Source organism: Gorilla gorilla, chromosome 1, assembly GCF_029281585.2.
Source record: "Gorilla gorilla gorilla isolate KB3781 chromosome 1, NHGRI_mGorGor1-v2.1_pri, whole genome shotgun sequence".
Lineage (NCBI taxonomy): Eukaryota > Metazoa > Chordata > Mammalia > Primates > Hominidae > Gorilla > Gorilla gorilla.
The window spans coordinates 59,484,913-59,504,085 of record NC_073224.2 but is presented as its reverse complement, the minus strand read 5'-3'; the positions used below and the strand labels follow the sequence as shown (position 1 = coordinate 59,504,085).

The 19,173-nt window shown below is 35.3% G+C and overlaps 1 protein-coding gene across 4 annotated transcripts in view; it reads left to right on the top strand.

The window, feature by feature from the left end:
• Positions 1–19,173, top strand: part of CRB1 (crumbs cell polarity complex component 1) — a 277,370-nt gene that overhangs the window by 57,278 nt on the left and 200,919 nt on the right. For 2 of the 4 annotated variants that reach the window (XM_004028096.4, XM_004028095.5), the window contains exon 1: positions 9,623–9,853. The exons of 1 other annotated variant lie outside the window; for it this stretch is intronic. In XM_004028096.4, coding sequence (XP_004028145.3) covers positions 9,784–9,853 — 70 coding nt within the window. In that variant the 5' untranslated portion in view covers positions 9,623–9,783. Of the gene's footprint in view, positions 1–9,622; positions 9,854–19,173 lie in introns of those variants that run through there. One more of the 4 variants, XM_031003564.3, reaches the window with a different exon arrangement.

Below are 19,173 nucleotides of genomic sequence, written 5' to 3'. Positions count from 1 at the left end.
GTGTTAAATATTGTAAGGTTATTCAGATACTGAAAAATGCAATATTGAAAAGGTATCAATTATCCCGTCATTTACTTTTACAATAAATGTAATCCCCATTATATTTCGAATAGTAGTTTTTCAAGAAACAACAGATGCTGGCGAGGTTGTGGAGAAATAGGAATGCTTTTACACTGTTGGTGGGAATGCAAGTTAGTTCAACCATTGTGGAAGACAGTGTGATGATTCCTCAAGGATCTAGAACCAGAAATACCATTTGACCCAGCAATCCCATTACTGGGTATATACCCAATGGAATATAAATCATTCTGTTTTAAAGATACATGCATACGTATGTTTATTGCAGTGCTATTCACAATAGCAAAGGCATGGAATCAATCCAAATGCCCATCAATGATAGACTGGATAAAGAAAATATGACACATATACACCATGGATACTATGCAGGCATAAAAAGGAATGAGATCATGTCCTTTGCAAGGACATGGATAAAGCTTTAAGCAATCATCCTCAGCAAACTAACACAGGAACAGAAAACCAAACACTGCATGTTCTCACTCACAAGTGGGAGTTGAACAATGAGAACACATGGACACATGGAGGGGAACAGCACACACCAGTCCTGTCAGTGGGGTGGGGGCGAGGGGAGGGAGAACATCAGGAGAAATAGCTAATACATGTGGGGCTTAAAACCTAGGTGATGGGTTGATTGGTGCAGCAAACCACCATGACATACGTGTACCTATGTAACAAACCTGCACTTTGTGCACTTGTATACCTGAACTTAAAGTTAAAAAAAGAAGTATTGAAAAGATATAAATTATCCCCTCATTAACTTATATAATAAATGCAATCCCCATTATACTTGGAATAGTTGTTGTTGAAAGGAAATAGACCAACTGCTTAGAAAACTATCTGGAAGATAAACTGTACAAGGGAAGGCAAAAACTTAAAGTTTCAGGCCGGGCGTGGTGGCTCACGCCTGCAATCCCAGCACTTTGGGAGGCCAAGGTGGGAGGATCACCTGAGCCCAGAAGTTAAAGACCAGCCTAGGCACATAGTGAGACCCCATGTCTAAAAAAAAAAAAAAAAAAATTAACCAGGCACGATGGAGCCTGGCTGTAATCCCAGGTACTCCAGAAGCTGAGGTTGGGAGGATCACTTGAGTTCAGGCTGTTGTGGCCACAAGCTGAGATTGCGCTACTGCCTGCACTCCAGGCTGGGTGACAGAGTGAGACCCTAAAAAAAGAAAGAGAGAGAGAGAGAGAGAGAGAGAGAGGAAGAGGAAGAGGAAGAAGAAGAAGAGGAAGGAGAAACAAACAACTAAGTTTACTGGCAAAAGAATCACAAAGGTTTAATTAAAAATTTTTTTTATATATACGGGTTTCATACATGATTTTGTAGTTTGGACATTGGCTATCCATCTGGAAATAAAGTTAAATCTATAATTTAGAAATAAAATTAAAACTGTAAGTTAGATCATTCATAAAAATGTATTCCATGTGGGTTAAAGTCACAAAATTTTAAGAAATTTTAATACATGTATTTTAATTTTTTAAAATAAGATTTGGAATAAAACCCAATGGGAACCCCTGTGTTAGTAAGCCTGATGAGAAAAAAAAGCATTCTTCAATAACACAAAAATCAAAAGTCATAAAAACTTTTCAAAATCAAATAGATAAAGAAAAACTATAAACTTTAAGAGAAAATGAACCTATTGAGAAGGAACATTTTCAACATTTATAGCAGACTAAGAATTAAGATCAAATCTTTATAAGGAAATGCTACAACTAACTAAATATTTTTTTTTTTTTTGAGACAGAATCTCGCTCTGTCACCCAGGCTAGAGTGCGGTAGGGAGATCCTGGCTCACTGCAACCTCCGCCTCCCAGGTTCAAGAGATGCTTCTGCCTCAGCCTCCCAAGTAGCTGGGACGACAGGTGTGCATGACCACGCCCAACTAATTTTTGTATTTTTAGTAGAGATAGGGTTTCACCATATTGGCCAGGCTGGTCTCGAACTCCTGACCTCGTGATCCACCCGCCTTGGCCTCCCAAAGTGCTGGGATTACAGGCATGAGCCACCGCACCCGGCCTCTAAATAAAAATTTTTAAAGAGTTAATTGAAAAGTGAATATGATATGAGTTGGCAAATCATTGAGGAGTAAATGGAAATGCTAAAAGAGGCTCAATTTTTCTAAATATGAAAAATACACAAATGTAAAATTTCAAGTTTTTTGTAATTAATTTTTAAAAATCTATACAAACACAGAATAAATGATATGATATACCTTTACATACCCAATAGCCAGCTTCAAAATTATCCTCGAAATTTCTGTATTTGCCTAAGGTAAATTTTAGCATTTACCCTAGATAAACTCTTGTGCATTTGAACAAACGGGTGTGTAAAGTGATTTTTATTAATCATTGTTTGCATAAAGTAAATTGGAAACATTGATTCCCAGAAAAATGAAATCATTAAACTATAGTACATGCATACTATGAAATGCTGCGTGGCATTAAAAAGTATGTGAGTTAAATGCCAAAATCTTCAAGACACACTGTTGAGTGAGAAAAGCAAGTTGCAGAGTAATACATAGAGTATCATACCATTATTTAAAAAAATAAGCAAAATAATATTTATGTCTCTATTCATCTATCCATCATCTATCAATCATCTATGTATTTATCAAACTGTAGCATAGAGTGGTATAAAACGATATTCATTAACAAATAACAATGATTATTTCTGGAGAGGAGTGTGGGATTGTTGTTCATCAAAGATTCTTTATATTTATCCTAATATTTGGGATTTTTCACAACAATACATTTATAATTATGTAATTAACAATAAATACCATTATAACAATAATTAAGAACATTGGAATAAGCAAGTTGGGTGTGAATCTGAACAGCAGCACTTATTATACAGGTAACTTGGGTCTCTCAATCTCTTTTTTGCCATTGTCAAATAGGGTTAATTTAATCTACTTTGTGGAGATGCTGTATTTAGTGAGATAATGTGCATAAAATAATCTATAATATAGAGTAGGTATTGAGCTGAAGATAAATCTTTGTACTCTTATTAAATCAATTTTGAATATCAGGGAACTGGGAGATAAAGTACTTTTTTCCTCAGAAGACTGCATCTGCTCACCAGAGTTTAATTCAACAAGGGTGATGACCCTGTCTTAAACATGCAAATTACTGATGATGACTCTAGTATCTGATGTATTGCAGGTGTACATATAATATACCTTTTGTATAGTACGTGTAAAACAAACAAATGCTTGTACATTAATATGACATCAATAGTTTCCACCAGTAAGAACAGCTGTCCTACATTCTGAAATTGTATCTCCAGAACCTACTATGTTCTGGATCTTCACTTGGTTTTGAATAGACAGCTCAAATTGAATATATTTTAAAACTGTACCTTCTATTTTTATCTATAAATATTCCTTTTCTTCTATTTTCTTTGTTTTATGGCACCTAATTTATTCTTGAAAAGTCTTTCATCATTTTGATTATTGTTCTACTGTAAACATTTTAGACTTTAACGACAAATGCTGCTAACTTTGTAAGATTTTATTTTGCTTCTTTTACTGCACTGTATGTATTTATTTTTCTTTTTTTAAAAATTTAACTTTTAGATACCGGGGGTAGATGTGCAGATATGTTACATGGGTATATTGTGTGACACTGAGGTTTGAGGTATGAATGATCTCATTGCCCAGGTAGTGAGCATAGCACCCAATAGGTAGTTTTCAGCCCTTCACCCCCTTCTTCTCAACAATAGTCCTCAGTGTCTATTGTTCCCATCTTTATGTCTATGTGTGCCCAATATTTAGCTCCCACTTATAAGTAAGAACATGCAGTATTTGATTTTTCTCTTCCTGCATCATTTTGCTTAGGATAATGGCCTGCAGCTGCATCTATGTTCTTGCAAAGGACGCGATTTTGTTGTTTTTATGGCTACAAAGTATTCCATCTTGTATAAGTATCACATTTACTTTATCCAATCCACCGTTGATGGGACCCTAGGTTGATTCCATGTCTTTGCTATTATGAATAGCACTGTAATGAACATACGATTGCATGTGTATTTCTTGTAGAATGATTTATTTTCCTTTGGGTATATACCCAGAAATGGGATTGCTAGATCAAATGGTATTTCTGTTTTAAGTTCTTTGAGAAATCTTCAAACTGCTTTTCACAGTGGCTGAACTAATTTACATTCTCATCAACAGTGTGTAAGTGTTCCCTTTATCTGTAGCCTCACCAGCATCTGTTGTTTTTTGACTTTAAAAAAATATTCTTTCTGACTGGTGTGAGATGGCATCTCATTGTAGTTTTGATTTGCATTTCTCTGATGATCAGTGATGTTGAGCATTTTGTTACATGTTTGTTGGCTGCTTGTATGTCTTCTTCTGAGAAGTGTCTGTTCATGTCTTTTGCCCACTTTTTTTTTTTGAGACGGAGTCTCGCTCTGTCGCCCAGGCTGGAGTGCAGTGGCGCGATCTCGGCTCACTGCAAGCTCCGCCTCCTGGGTTCACGCCATTCTCCTGCCTCAGCCTCCCGAGTAGCTGGGACTACAGGCGCCCGCCACCACGCCCGGCTAATTTTTAGTATTTTTAGTAGAGACGGGGTTTCACCGTGTTAGCCAGGATGGTCTCGATCTCCTGACCTCGTGATCCACCCGCCTCGGCCTCCCAAAGTGCTGGGATTACAGGCGTGAGCCACCGCGCCCGGCCTTTTGCCCACTTTTTAATGGAGTTGTTTTCTGCTTGTTGAACTGATTAAGTTCCTTATAGATTCTGGATGTAGGACCTTTGTTGGATGTATAGTTTGCAAAAATTTTCTCCCATTCTGTATATTGTTCACTCTGATAATAGTTTCTTTTGCTGTGCAGAAGCTCTTTGGTTTAATTAGGTCCCAATTGTCAATTTTTGTTTTTGTTGCAATTTTGTTGCACTTTAAATGTAATATTTCCTAGGGATTCAGTGAGCTTTTCTAAATTGGAGAAATCATATTTTTTCATACCTGAAAACTCTAGTCCATTAGTTCTTGATACTTACCTTCTCCCACTTTTTTCCTTGCTTCTGAGATAGAACTTTCTGTTCTATTTTCCGTGTCTCTTTATTGTTCATTCTTTTTCACCAACTCCTTATCTCACATTGATCTATTCTAAAAAAAACTTCAGATCTATCTTCTGTTTAGTATATTGTAGTGTCATCTACTATTTATTAGTTAAATTTTTGAAAAAATTTTAATGACTTTTTTTATTTTTAGAATTTATGTTCAGTTTATTTTTGAATAGGCCTAATCATTTTTATCATGTCTTGTTTTATAAAATAAATACATTCTTTTATCTCTTAAAATTTTTTATTTGTGTGTATTTAAAAGGCACAAGTGCAATTTGTTACATGGACATATTGCAGAGTAGTGAAGTTTAGGCTTTTAGTGTATCCATCACCAATGTACATTATACCCATTAAGTAACTTGTCATCATCTATCCCTCCTCCATCTCCCTCAACCTTCCAAGTCTCCATCATCTATCATTTCACACTCTGCGTCTATGTGTAGACATTATTTAGCTCCCATTTATAAGTGAGAACATGCGGTAATTGTTTTTCTGTGTCTGAGTTGTTTCCCTTCAGATAATAGCCTCCAGTTCCATCCATGTTGCTGTAAAGACATGATTTCATTTTTTATGGCTGAATTGAATTCCATTGTGTTATATATACCGTATTTTCTTTATCCAATCATCCATTGATGGACATTTAGGTTAGTTCTATATCTTTGCTGTTGTGAATAGTACTGCATTAAACATATAAAGTACAGGTATCTTTTTCATACAATGATTCCTTTTCTTTTGGGTAGCTACACAGTAATGGGATTACTGGATCAAATGATAGTTCTATTTTAAGTTCTTTGAGTAATTTCCTTATTGTTTTCTATAAAGGTTGTACCAATTTACCCATACACAGTGAATAAGAACAGTGCATTCTTTTTTTTTTTTTTTTTTTTTTGAGACAAAGTCTCACTCTGTCGCTCTGTCGCCCAGGCTGGAGTGCAGTGGCATGATCTCGGCTCACTGCAACCTCCGCCTCCTGGGTTCAAGGGATTCTTGTGTCTCAGCTTCCCAAGTAGCTAGGATTACAGGTGGCTGCCACCATGCCCGGCTAACTTTTTGTTTTTTTTTTAGTAGAGACAGGCTTTCACCATGTTGGCCAGGATGGTCTCAAACTCCTGACCTCATGTGATCCACCCGCCTCGGCCTCCCAGAGTGCTGGGATTACAGACGTGAGTCACCGCGCCCGGCCAGAACAGTGCATTCTTTGTATAACATATTTTCTCAACCACTTATTTTCTTTGATTCTTTTTTTCTGTATCTTAACAAAGTGTTATTTTATAATCTCTTAAGTTAGCTCCATTATCATGAATCTTTTGGGTGTGAATGTTCCCACTCATTGTGTCCAATGTCTGTCATGGCAGTGGGTTTCTAGTTTGATTTATAATTTTAAGCTGTGAGCTCATCTTCAGTAGAGGTTGGCTTCCATGGGAACCATTTGTGAACTGTGAATTGTAGCATTTCCTCATGAGAGTTTAGTTTCATCTCAGTTCTCATTGATTTCCCTGTTTCTGAACTACTCTTTTCTTTATTTCCTTCTTTCTTCCCTTCCTTCCTCTCTCCTGCTTCTTTCTTTCCTTTCTTTCTTCTTTCCTTTTGTCCTTTCTTCCTTCCTTTTGTCCTTCCTTCCTTCATTTTTCCTTCCTTCTTTTCTTTCATTTGTTCCTTCCCTCCCTCCCTCCTCCTCTTTCTCTCTCTGTCTTTCCATTCCAAAAGTCAAGAATTGTCTATCTCAATTGGTTATTTTACTTTATTGCTGTTGAGCTCACTTACATATTTCTATAAAAGTTACACTTTGCTCAAATACAGACATATATTTAAATGTGTTTGACTTGGGAAGGATGGTTTTTGCTGTTTCTTGTATAGTTGCCCTTGTCTATATTCTTCATTTTTATGAATGACATTAATAGCCCAAATGCCGAAGCTCAAAACCTGATAAAATTCGTTTTCATGTTGCCTTATTCTCTATATGTCTTTAGATGTATCTAGTTTATTGCTGTTTTGTTTCATTTTATCATCCCCACTGTCTCTGCTTTAGTTCAGTCCCTTATCATCTCTCTTGTGGACAACGGCAATATCCTTCTCACTGGTTTCTGTGCTTTCCATCTGCCCTTTTTCAACCATTGCTACATTGCTGCTAGATTTATCTTTCTAAACACAACTCTGAGTATGTGAATTCACTAATTAAAACCTATTAATGGTGTCTTTTCCTCATACTGAAAATCAAACTTCCTTGATTTTGTGGATTTGCTGAGTCTTATTTCCTGACATCTCTTCACACCTATGTTTCTGCAATATCAGAATATTTCTAGTTTCTTGATTTGCCCAACTGCTTTAGGCCTCTATTCCTATATACATATCCTTTTTCTGTAAAACTCTTAAACTTCACTCTTGCCCTATTTATTTGTTATACCTTTAGTTTTTTCATACTGCTATAACAAAATTTAGACTGGGTAATCTATAACAAGAGAAATTGACTTCTTATAATTTTAGAGACTGGGAAGAGGAACATCAAGGTACCAGCAAATTTGGTAGCTGCCAAGGGCCTGTTCCTCATAGAAGGTTCCTTCTATGTGTCCTCATGTGGTGCAAGGGGCAAATAAACTCCCTCAGCCTCTTTTATAAGGGCAGTAATCCCATTCATGAGGGTTAGGTCTAACCACCTTTCAAAACTCCCCACCTCTTAATATTATCACATTGGGGATTAGGTTTCAACACGTGAATTTGGGAAGGGGGGAAAACATTCAGACAACAGCATACCCATACTTATGCTTGAAAATTCGAAGTAAATATTATATGTTTTTCTAAAGGAAGTCCTGACTAGCCCAAATCTGACACATGGTAGCCATTGACTCATTTGTATAATGGCTATATCCACTTACTTTTTTATATTCAAACTCCATGTATATAATTCCTATAACCATTCTTTGTATAACATGTTCTCTCAACCACTTATTTTCTTTGACACTTTTGTCTTTTGAAAAACTAATTTTCTTTGTTTCTTTGATTGTGACACTCATAATTAAAGACACCCTAACAGAAGGCTTTCTAATACCATAAGATTCTTTACCTGAGTCTATTCATTTTTTTTCCAGTCTATCAATCGGCCTTCCATGTTGTAAATTCGTCAGTCTTGGGGTTCATGGTGGAGGCCTTTTTAGAACGAATGGAGATCAAGTTGGTTCAGTATGTAGATGTCCCAGAATGGTATCGTTGCAAAAGACATGACAGAACACATAAGAATAAAGATGAAAAGAGACTTCACAAGATTTAGTGGAGAACTAATGTTCTAGAAATCATGGGAAGACTCTGGTCCTAATGTTGACACTGACCCACCAGATGACTCTGGGCACACAGAATAATTGCTCTGCTTCTCAATTCTCCAATTGACAAAACACAGGGATTAGAATAGGGAGTTAATAATGCTTCTGTAATCTGAAATTCTTTTACTGTAATTGTTAAATTGCCCAAGTTAAATTATTTGCATGAGAGGAGGAAAAAATCTTTAAAAATAATAATTGTCATGAATTCTATAAAAATTAAATAATTTTAAATGGATAAATCCTACTTCAGCAAGTAAATCTGTGAGTATGTGAGAGAATAATATTAATAAAAAACATTAAGCTGACTGTCAAAATATTAGAGACAGGCAGAAAATAAAGACTTCAAAATATATGTTATATAGTTAAATATCTGGCAGATTTATAAAGCTTTGTAAAAATCAGCTATAGAAATTGCATTTTAAAGTGTAACGGTGAACAGTTTTAACAATGGAAAAAGGCTCTGTACTAGCACTAACACCAATTAGAAAATAAAGCATTCTGATTTTAATTAATGGATGTTTTCATGGTGTCTAATAAAAATACAATTTTAAGGACTTGAACAATTTAATCTGAGAAAATATTGTGTATTTAAAGCAAGTGTATTTTTTAAATAAGCAAACATGTTTACATTCATCAATTATAGTAAAACAAAAGCTCAAGAAATCCCAGAGCATATAATTTCATGAACCGAGAATAAAATGAGCTCTGGAGTTATGACAAAATCTGCCCCTGAATGATCTCCAGAACTCTGTTCATTTTATGCAGAAGTTTAAGTTTTCTTCTGTCTTGGCCCAGCTTACAAACAACAGAAATCTGAGTTGTGGGAATATAATTTATGAACAGAAAAGATTGCTTGTCTGTGAATTGTGTTCTGAAGATGAAAGTAAATATACAGGAACATACGGTATTCCTTTAAAAGTTGCCAGATCATAATTGTGTGGCAAGACAGTTATCAGAAATTAATCCCTCTATTGAGAGCAATTGAAGACACTATTCTAATGTAGGCCCTTTTGAGGAGGCAGCATTAACAGAAGAAAACTCGCAGCGAAGGCTTGAGGGGGGAATGAATCCAATCCAGCCTGAAAAAATCTGCACCAGGTTTGAAAAATCACCCCATCCTCCCGTGTAAGTGATGCTAAGAAGCACAAACTGCTTTTTGAATCTAAGTCCCTGTATTTTCTGTGAAGGAGCTGTAAGTGGGGTGGGACAGAGATGGCACCTGGGGGTTCTGAGGCACCCGCTCCTCTCTGAGACAGACAGGGCTCAGGAGCCGGACTGGGACCAGACCACCAGCAACACACCAGAGGATGTTCTCTAAATAAGACCATGGCACTTAAGAACATTAACTACCTTCTCATCTTCTACCTCAGTTTCTCACTGCTTATCTACATAAAAAGTAAGCCTTTCCCACTTTGGGTATTTTTCCTGGTTTATTTCTGGCTTTTTATATTTCTTACAAATAATGGATAATGTTGCATGTTCTATAAAATACAATGCTAAAAAAGGAAGTTTTTAATTTGTTTTTTTTTTAAGTGTCCCGTGTTAAAGAAATCAGTGATACCAGTCAATGTGAACAGTCAGTTTTAAGATTCTATGATTTCCAATAGGTATTCAGGAACAGAAATTTTGTTTTTAACCTCTGTAGTAGTGAGCTGGAGAATGAAATGGTCACATAGACAAGAAGATATTTTGTTGTGTTTACGCTTTTACAAAATAGATTTGGCCCTTACTAATTGATATCCTTTAAAAGGAAGTTATTCATAACCTATATTTCATTTTATTCCCACATACTATATATTTATCTTCACTTTTAAATAACTCTGTGTTGCAACATTTGCTCTCATAATCAAGGGGATAATCTCAATGTTTCCCAGAGAGTAATGGTTCAAAGTGTTTCTTTCACCAGAGAAATGGGCTTTTACTGTTATGTGTTTCTGTTTTATAAATGAAGATATTATTTTCCACAAACTTCCCCAAATAGAAGCCAAGAGCAATGTTTCTGAGATAATCTTGTCAGTTCTATAGCAGGATGAAAAATCAGAGGAGACCAAATTGCCCCAGCTGTGTGTTTATGAAGCACAGTAGCTATTCAACACGTTTAAAACGAAGACAGGGAGAGTGTGTGCTTGTCAAAGGGGCCATGTGATTTGTGCCTGTTGAATCTGAATATCAATAAGGCAAAGCGTAGAGCAGCTGCCGTTGAACAAGACAACTTGGCATTAGCACACAGTGTTGGATAATCTGGGTCACCTTCTGTGGCTGCACCAGTGAGATTGTTACTTGTACGGTTTACAGTTGAACATATATTAGAGACTGAGTGAAGAAATAAGTAAATGCTGTGTGTAGGTAGCTGATGGCACATATAGAAAAACCAAGTCAAACTTTAAACAAATGATCAGTATAATACTTGACTGCAACGCACACGCACAAAAGATTTTTTTTCAGAGATATATTTGCTAAAGAGTTGTCATTTAAATAGTTATTTACCCTCCTTGAAACTTAATGTGGGCCCCAGGCAATGAGGAATGAGGAAGAGAAGTGCTGGGTTTAGTTGTGCAGGTAGGAGAAGAAAGGGAGAAAAAGAAATGTCATAAAATGAATGTGAAGTGAGTTTATGGTGCATTTTACGGCAAAGAGCTTTGTCATTCAATGTAATATATATGGAAATTCCTGGAGTTTGCTGCAGTTTGTTTTAAAGGAAATGAATATATGATATCTTTAATTAAAAGTATAATAACTATGAATTGATACATATACATCATTTGTTTTTGCTCTCTTTGAGTAAGTGATTTTATTGATAGATTCTAAATACTTTGTAATTATTTTATTTGTTCTCCAGCATAGTATTTTTATTCATTTAAAAAAGTACATTTGAAGTCTCATTTTCTTCGATTTTTAAGCAGGTAGACTTTTGTCTGTGTTGATATATTTGTTGGCAAGATATAATCATATTGCCTTCCCAATCAAAACACGTAGTTTAGACCTTGTTAGCTGAGTTTTTTTTCCCACCTGACTTTAAAACAATCTAGCATCAGCCTTCCTTTCTACCCTTATCACCTAGTATTCTTGACATAAATTCTGTGTTCCAGACAAGTGAATAACATAATATCTAGCAGTAAATATTGCTAACATTGTGTTAAGCATTTTCTATATCATATATGTCATTTACTTCTTGCAACAACCCTATAAGATAGATACTATCATAGTAATTCACATATTATAGAAGATGAAACAAAGATTCAAGTCACCATACCAGTGTACCTCAAATTTTGAGGCACCTCAGAGAGCTGGAATGCCTGGTTAAAATGTGCAGCCTCTCAAGTCTAGCCCCAGGTACTTAGTAGATCCTAGGAAACTATAATTTAATTAGCTCTTCATTTCAAATACAGGTAACCAGAAGCTCTGAGCTATACAATAAATCTATTAAGAACCTACTACATAATGATGCTAGGAATCATCAGAATAGTTAAATATAAACATATCCCTCTCTTCAACGAGATTATTTAGGAGAAAAGATAAACACTACGAGCTTCATAACTGTTGTCACTCTTATATACATAATAACCCTGTCAAGTAGAATTTATTATTAATTCCATTTTGCAGCTGAAGAAACTGAGGCACATAGAGGTTTATTAATTTGTGCAAGGCCATACTGCTAGTGAATGGTAGATCTGGAATGTGAACCTGGAGATCTGGCTCTGGAGTGTGGGCTCTTAGCTTGCATGTAGTTATTCCCATGAAGTGATAATGCATAAGGACTTTAAGTGATAATGCATAAGCAGGCTTTATTATGTTCCGCTTGGAACATAATAGCAAACAAAGAAATGTCCATTATCCAGGTATGGTGGCTCAAGCCTGTAATCCCAGCACTTTGAGAGGCTAAAACAAGATCACTTAAGCCTAGTTCAAGACCAGCCTGGGCAACATAACAAGACCTCATTTCTACACACAAAAATATAAAAAATTAACGGGGCATCGTGGTATGTGTCTGTTGTCTCAGCTACTCAGGAGGCTGAGGTGGGAGGATCGCTTGAGACTGGGAGGTCGAGATTGCTGTGAGCTGTGATCCTGCCACTGCACTCCAGCCTGGTAAAAAGGGCTACACCCTGTCTCAAGAAGTAAAAAGAAAGGAAGAAAGAAATTTCAGTTATTAATATCATATTAATTGAAGGAATCAATGATTCTTTCTTCGAACTTTGAAATATGTTCCCTTAAATTTAAGAGAAAATAATCACCTCCAGCTCCATACTGTATTTTGTATCTAAAGTTCTACCTTGCTTAGCTACCAGGGGAATGCTGTTTATGTTTTGATCAACCTTTATGTTCTTCCAGTTGAGGACATGTGACATGAGGAATATTAGAGCAGAGTTCAGGAAGTGACATTCCCTTACTGTTCCTGAGCAGGTAGACATTCTCCTAACTTGGAGTTGCAATGAATTTGTCCTGATTGTTTTCATACCTGTTCCATGATTTTGCAAAACTGGTTCTAATGTGTGGGACCAATTAAATTTTAATAATTCAAGAAGAGCTATTATTTTTTGCTTCTGATGTATTAAAAGAGAAACTTATTAGAGTGAGACTCTCCTGTGATCCATTATTCAGAGACTGTTTTAAATAATAACAGTACTTTAATAAACTCTTTTCGGGACCTTGATGTATGAATCTGTTCTGAAGGGTTTTAAAGAAACAACCATACCATGAATTAGAAAAGTAATGTCTATTTCTCTAGTCCTTTATAAATTTGGGGGTAAACAATATTTTCAATGTAAATGCCACATCAAGATTAATTTAAAAGTAACTGTTTTAATCTACATTTAAAGTATGATCAGAACATGTAAATAAAATGTGGTTTGACAAAACTACTTTAGAGTTACCAGAACAATGTTAAAGAGCTTGGGGTAGCATCCAGTCTTCTAAAAACCATTAGCAATTATTAAGTAATTGATTTGAATGGCATTATTTTAAAAAGTACTTTCTAAAGTACTAAAAGAATGAAGAACAAATAGAGATTAAATAAGAAATAATTGAATTTGCTTAATATGTCAGAGAAGGCTGATGTTATTCATTAGGGAGTAATCACATACTCTTAAAATTCTACATGTGTAGAAACATTGAAAACTTTGATCTTTACTGTGCAAGTTAATATCCTTGCAGTGGCATTTTGTAAAGTGCCTACCTAATTATTAGTGTGAGAAAAAGGTATCTTTTTGCTTCCTCATAAATGAAATAATCTCATCAGTTTACAGTAAAATCGTCACTACTCCATGAAGGTTACCCAGGGTTTCCTACATTACATAGCAGAGTTAACTGTGGCTTCTTTTATTAGATACTTCTCTTAGCAAAATTTTCTGGAGAATTGCATGCTTTTTTTTTTCATCATTGGTGATTTTCAAAAATTATCATTCATGGTCTCACAATAACAAATACTGAAATTCAAGTGGACAAGAAAAGTTAGAGTGAGTGTTTAAGCAAACCGTGCTACATCTATATAATGGAATATTATTCAGTAATAAAAAGAAATGAACTACCAAGTCACAAAAGCACATGGAGGGAGCTTAAATAAATATTGCTGTGTGAAAGAAGCTCGTCCAGAAAGGCTACATATTGTATGATTCCAATTTTATAGCATCCTGTAAAAGACAAAACTATAGAGACATAGAATGATCAGTGGCTGCCAGAGAATCAAGGGTGTAGAGAAGAGGCACAGGGGACTTTTAGAATAGTAATTATTCTGCATAATACTTTAGTGGTGCATTTGTCAAAATGTACAGAATTTTACAATACAAAGAGTCAATCTAATTGCATGCAAATTTAGAAAATCATTTAGGAAATCAAGGAAATCCCAGGAAGTAATTCAGACTTTGACTCAACAATCTAACTGCATTACAAATGTATGAAATAATCTCACAGAAGGGGTTGGGGAAAAACTGTTCACCTAAGTAGTTTATGTACATTTCCTTAGATATTACCTGACATGCTTTCCCTGTTCTAGTATCCCATCCAAGATATCACATTACATTTTGCTGTCTTGTATTTTGAGGTTCCTCTTGGCTGTGACAGTTCCTCAGGCTTTCCTTGTTTTTGATGACCTTGAAGGTTTTGAGTTCTGGCCAGGTATTTTATAGATTCTCCCAATATTGGAGTTAGTTTTGTGTTTTCCTCATGGTGAAACTGGAGTTATGGGCTATTGGAGTGAAGACCACAAAGGCAAAGGGTTATCCTCATTACATCATATCAATAATATTATCAATGATTTATACAATCAACATGATATGTGACTGCTGATATTGACCTTAATCACCTGGGAGGTGGTGTTATCAGGTTTCTCTGATAACTATAAAGTTATGTCTTTTATTCTTCTCCATACTGTACTCTTAGAAAAGGAAGTCACTGTGTGTAACCCACACTTAAGAAGTTTGGAGTTATGATCTCTCTCCTGGAGGGAAAAATTTACATAAATTATTCGAAATTCTTCTGCATTGGAGATCTGGCTCTTCTCTTTCGTTTATTTATTTATTCAATTGTTTATTCATATCAGTATGAATTTATTGACATTTATTTTATACTCTGGGTTATAATTCAATACTATTTTATTTTGTTACTCAAATTGTTCCATCTTTGGCCTGTGGGAGTTCTTTTCAGTTGGCTCCTATTTTCTTTTCACGTACTCCCCATCAATGTGGGGTGCTTTTTAAAAAAGGATTTTCTTCCTTTATGGCTCTACAATCCCTTTCAGACTGATCTTGTGTGTTTCCTCACCCAATCCTAGCATAAATCACCATTTCTCCAAGGAGCCCTGTTTCCTTTTATTAGAGAATGGTAACCATAACCAAGATCTGGATGTGAGGTGTGCTTGTTGCTGCTGGGGTGTCAGGTCTTTTAGGCAATCTCAGCTGAAAGAGCACAGAAATATGTCTGTGTACTAGTCTGTGTATATACATGTTTCTATAGATATCTCTATATGTAAATCTGTGTCTGTCTGTATTAAGCTAAATATGAGTTCATATTGATGCCTCTAACTCCATTTCCACATGGATCATTCTAGCTGTCTCCCCTTGCTTATCTGTAAATTCCAACAGTTAGAAACCTGATTTCCACTATCTGCCGCTTGTTTAAATTCAGTATACATATATAGCAGTATTGGACTGTTAACCCATACTCCTATGGGAAACAACTTTAACTGTTTAGGTACAGTACTTATAGCTGTTTCATTTTGTTTTTAGTTTTTCAGAGTCCACTTGTTTCCAAAACTACTTAGGTGAACAGTTTTCCCCCAACCCCTTCTGTGAGATTATTTCATACATTTGTAATGCAGTTAGATTGTTGTGTCAAAGTCTGAATTACTTCCTGGGATTTCCTTGATTTCCTAAATGATTTTCTAAATTTGCATGCAATTGGATTGACTCTTTGTACTGTAAAATTCTGTACATTTTGACAAATGCACCATTAAAGTATTATGCAGAATAATTACTATTCTAAAAGTCCCCTGTGCCTCTTCTCTACACCCTTGATTCTCTGGCAGCCACTGATCATTCTATGTCTCTATAGTTTTGTCTTTTATAGGATGCTATAAAATTGGAATCATACAATATATAGCCTTTCTGGATGAGCTTCTTTCACACAGCAATATTTATTTAAGCTTCCTCCATGTGCTTTTGTGACTTGATAATTCATTTCTTTTAATTACTGAATAATATTCCATTATATAGATGTAGCACGGTTTGCTTAAACACTCACCTGCTGAAGGACAACTTTGTTACTTTCAGTTTGGGGCTATTAGTTCCTAGGGCTACTGTAACAAAGTACTACAAACTGGGTGGCTTAAAGCAACATAAATGTATTCTCTCATAGCTCGGGAGGCTAGAAGTCTGAAATCAAAGGTAAGAAGCCCCTTGCTCCCGCTGAGACTCCACTTGGAATCCTTACCTGCCTTTTCCTGGCTTCTAGTGGTGTCATTCAGTCCTGGGTGTTTCTTAGCTTGCAACTGCATCACTCCAGTCTCTGCCACTATCACATGATGTTCTCACTTTATCTGTCTACCTCTCTTCTATTCTTCTTATAAGGACATCAGTCATATTGGAGTAGATTTACCCTAATGACCCCATCTTAACTTGATTACATCTGCAAAAACCCTATTTACAAATAAGGGCACATTCACAGGTACGGAGGGTTAGGACTCTGACATACCTTGGGGACACAATTCAACCTATAACATCTACTATGAATAAAACTCTGATATATGGTTTAAAAAACACTTGGTTAATACCACTTTTATTGGGTAAAATTGGTTTACAATTGACTTTTTAAACATAGTAAGTGCTCGGTAAATATTTGTGGAGTAAATAGTTGTTATGTTTCAAGAGACATGATATCGATATCCTTGTATTAACATGTGATAGAAGAAAGATTATGCTAAACAATGTGCCCATATTGTTCTCTTATTTTCCCCCCTTTACACTGTCCCTACCTTTTACATCTTCAGCCTTTCACTTTGAATTAAGTGTTCAGAAATTTCCTCCTATGTAAATTTGCCCTATGAAATTAACTTAGAGTCTGATCAATATGTAAAATAGCACTAGAATTAGGTGTAAACATGCCTCCATATTTCCTCGGGACAAATAGTTTAGCTGTCTTCCATATTTGAATGTTCAATTTTTTAACCTACTTTTTTTCACAAACTGCATTCATTACTTGGGGCACCAAAAGATTACTTTCCTTTATTATTGATTCAAAACAGTGATTGCAAGGTATTTTACTGTGCATGTGTTATTTGTTGTGTTTATTAATAAAATGTCATCTTTTATTTTATGTACATATTTTTGACTTAACAATAAACAGTAAAATTTCTGAAAGGAAGAAGGTACTCAGTCATCTAGTATTAGATCCTATTGGTTGCTATGGTTAGCACCCTTTATCAGTCATCTAGTGTCCTTCCTAGTTTAATAAAAAGTAGTGATTCCTTCAAAGTTTCGTTGCAACATGTTAAGTAGATTGTCCTATATTTCCTAGTTTTTATCTTCAGAAAAGTTTTATTAAAAGCAAAACCAAAGGCAGTGTACTTTTAATAATAACACTGTGGGATTCAGTCATGCTGTATCCCATACTGCTGTATCCCATACTGCTGTATCCCATACATGTAGGAATTAGCATGACTATTTGGAGTTAAATGGTTTGACTGGAACAAAAATTTTACTGGTTTTAGAGGCAACCAATGTAAAGTTAGTTGTCCCTAGCCTTAAGATAGGATAATTAATAAATATTAAAATTTACTATTTATTCCATAATTTTTTTATTTACTTATTTATCCAATAAGTATTTATTGAGGGCCATAAATCTATATATCTGACACTGTTCTAGGCTCCAAGGGGTACAGTAGTGAATAGAAGAGACCACAATCCTTGATATTGTGAAATTTACACTTTAGTGGGGTAAGAGAGACAAAAACCAAATAAATAAGTAAATTATGTAATTGTGAGCTGGCAAAAAGTGCTATGGAAGAAAGCAAAAGATGAGTAACAGAGAGCAGCTGGACCATGAGGATATCACAGTGAATAATATTTTGATAAAGAAAATAGCAAGTGCAAAGACCCTGAAGCAGGAGCGTGCCTATAGTGTTTGAGATACTGTAAGTGTCCAACATAACTGAAGTGGATTGAGTAAAACAGGGCAAATTAGGAAAGGTGTCAGGGGTTTTACAATAAGTATCTCTCATTCTTGCAATCATACTACATAGTAGCTATTAAGACCATTAGGACACCTTAAGCAAATGACAGCCTAGGGTACATACTAAAAACACAGCTACAAGGGGATACAACTGAGATTTAAAACAAGTTTGTCAGATTCTAAACCTCCCACAAGCTCACACCAGCTTATTTATTCCAAAAGATAAACATTGAGGAATTTAAAAGGCCAGTTATTAAAGCGTTGGTGGCTTAGAATCAGCCACGGTGGAAGTAATTTCATCACAGAATTTGGCAAACACTACAAATCAGGGTTTGGGAAGATTTATTTTTTTTAAAAAAAGTTAGTCCTAAATAATAAAAGTTTTCATTCTACCTTTAAAATTTTTTCAGGGTAAAATGTTTATAGTTTCAACCACTATCCCATTCTTGTGACTAAAATCTGCCAAAGCAGGAATGGCTGATATGTAACCTAGATTAACCTCATTGTGTAGTCTTTTTGGTTCTCCACGTAATTGTCCTGATAAGTCCCAGATGGATGACTCTTTTCTCTACATTCAGAATTCTTGGAACCTTTAAATACTTATTTTACTTTCTGCAAATTAGTGAAAGCAGAGTGCTAATGAGGCTGAGTTTACGGTTCAATCTCAACACAATTCAGTTTGCTTTGCACAGAGACCAGCTCTGTACAACAAGCAATTATGTCTAGTCAGATGGTCTCAAATTTGTAGTTTTTAATACAAGGAGAGAAAATGAAATTAACTCAACAAATTAAGCAACACCATTGAAATAATCAGTTGCGGGTTTGCAGCAATAACTTTTTCACACAGGTGATGCATTATTATTATTGTGTTTCTGTCTATAATTTTCATTATCTATTCTTCTTTTAATATAGCTGAAGAATAAATATATTCAGCATTAATTTTTAAATGAGTTGTGTCAGTAAATACAGATTCTGGCTCTGGCCCACAATTAGTTGTGTATCTATAAATGCATCATTTAAACTTTCTAGGTCTCCAATTTCTCACTTGTAGAA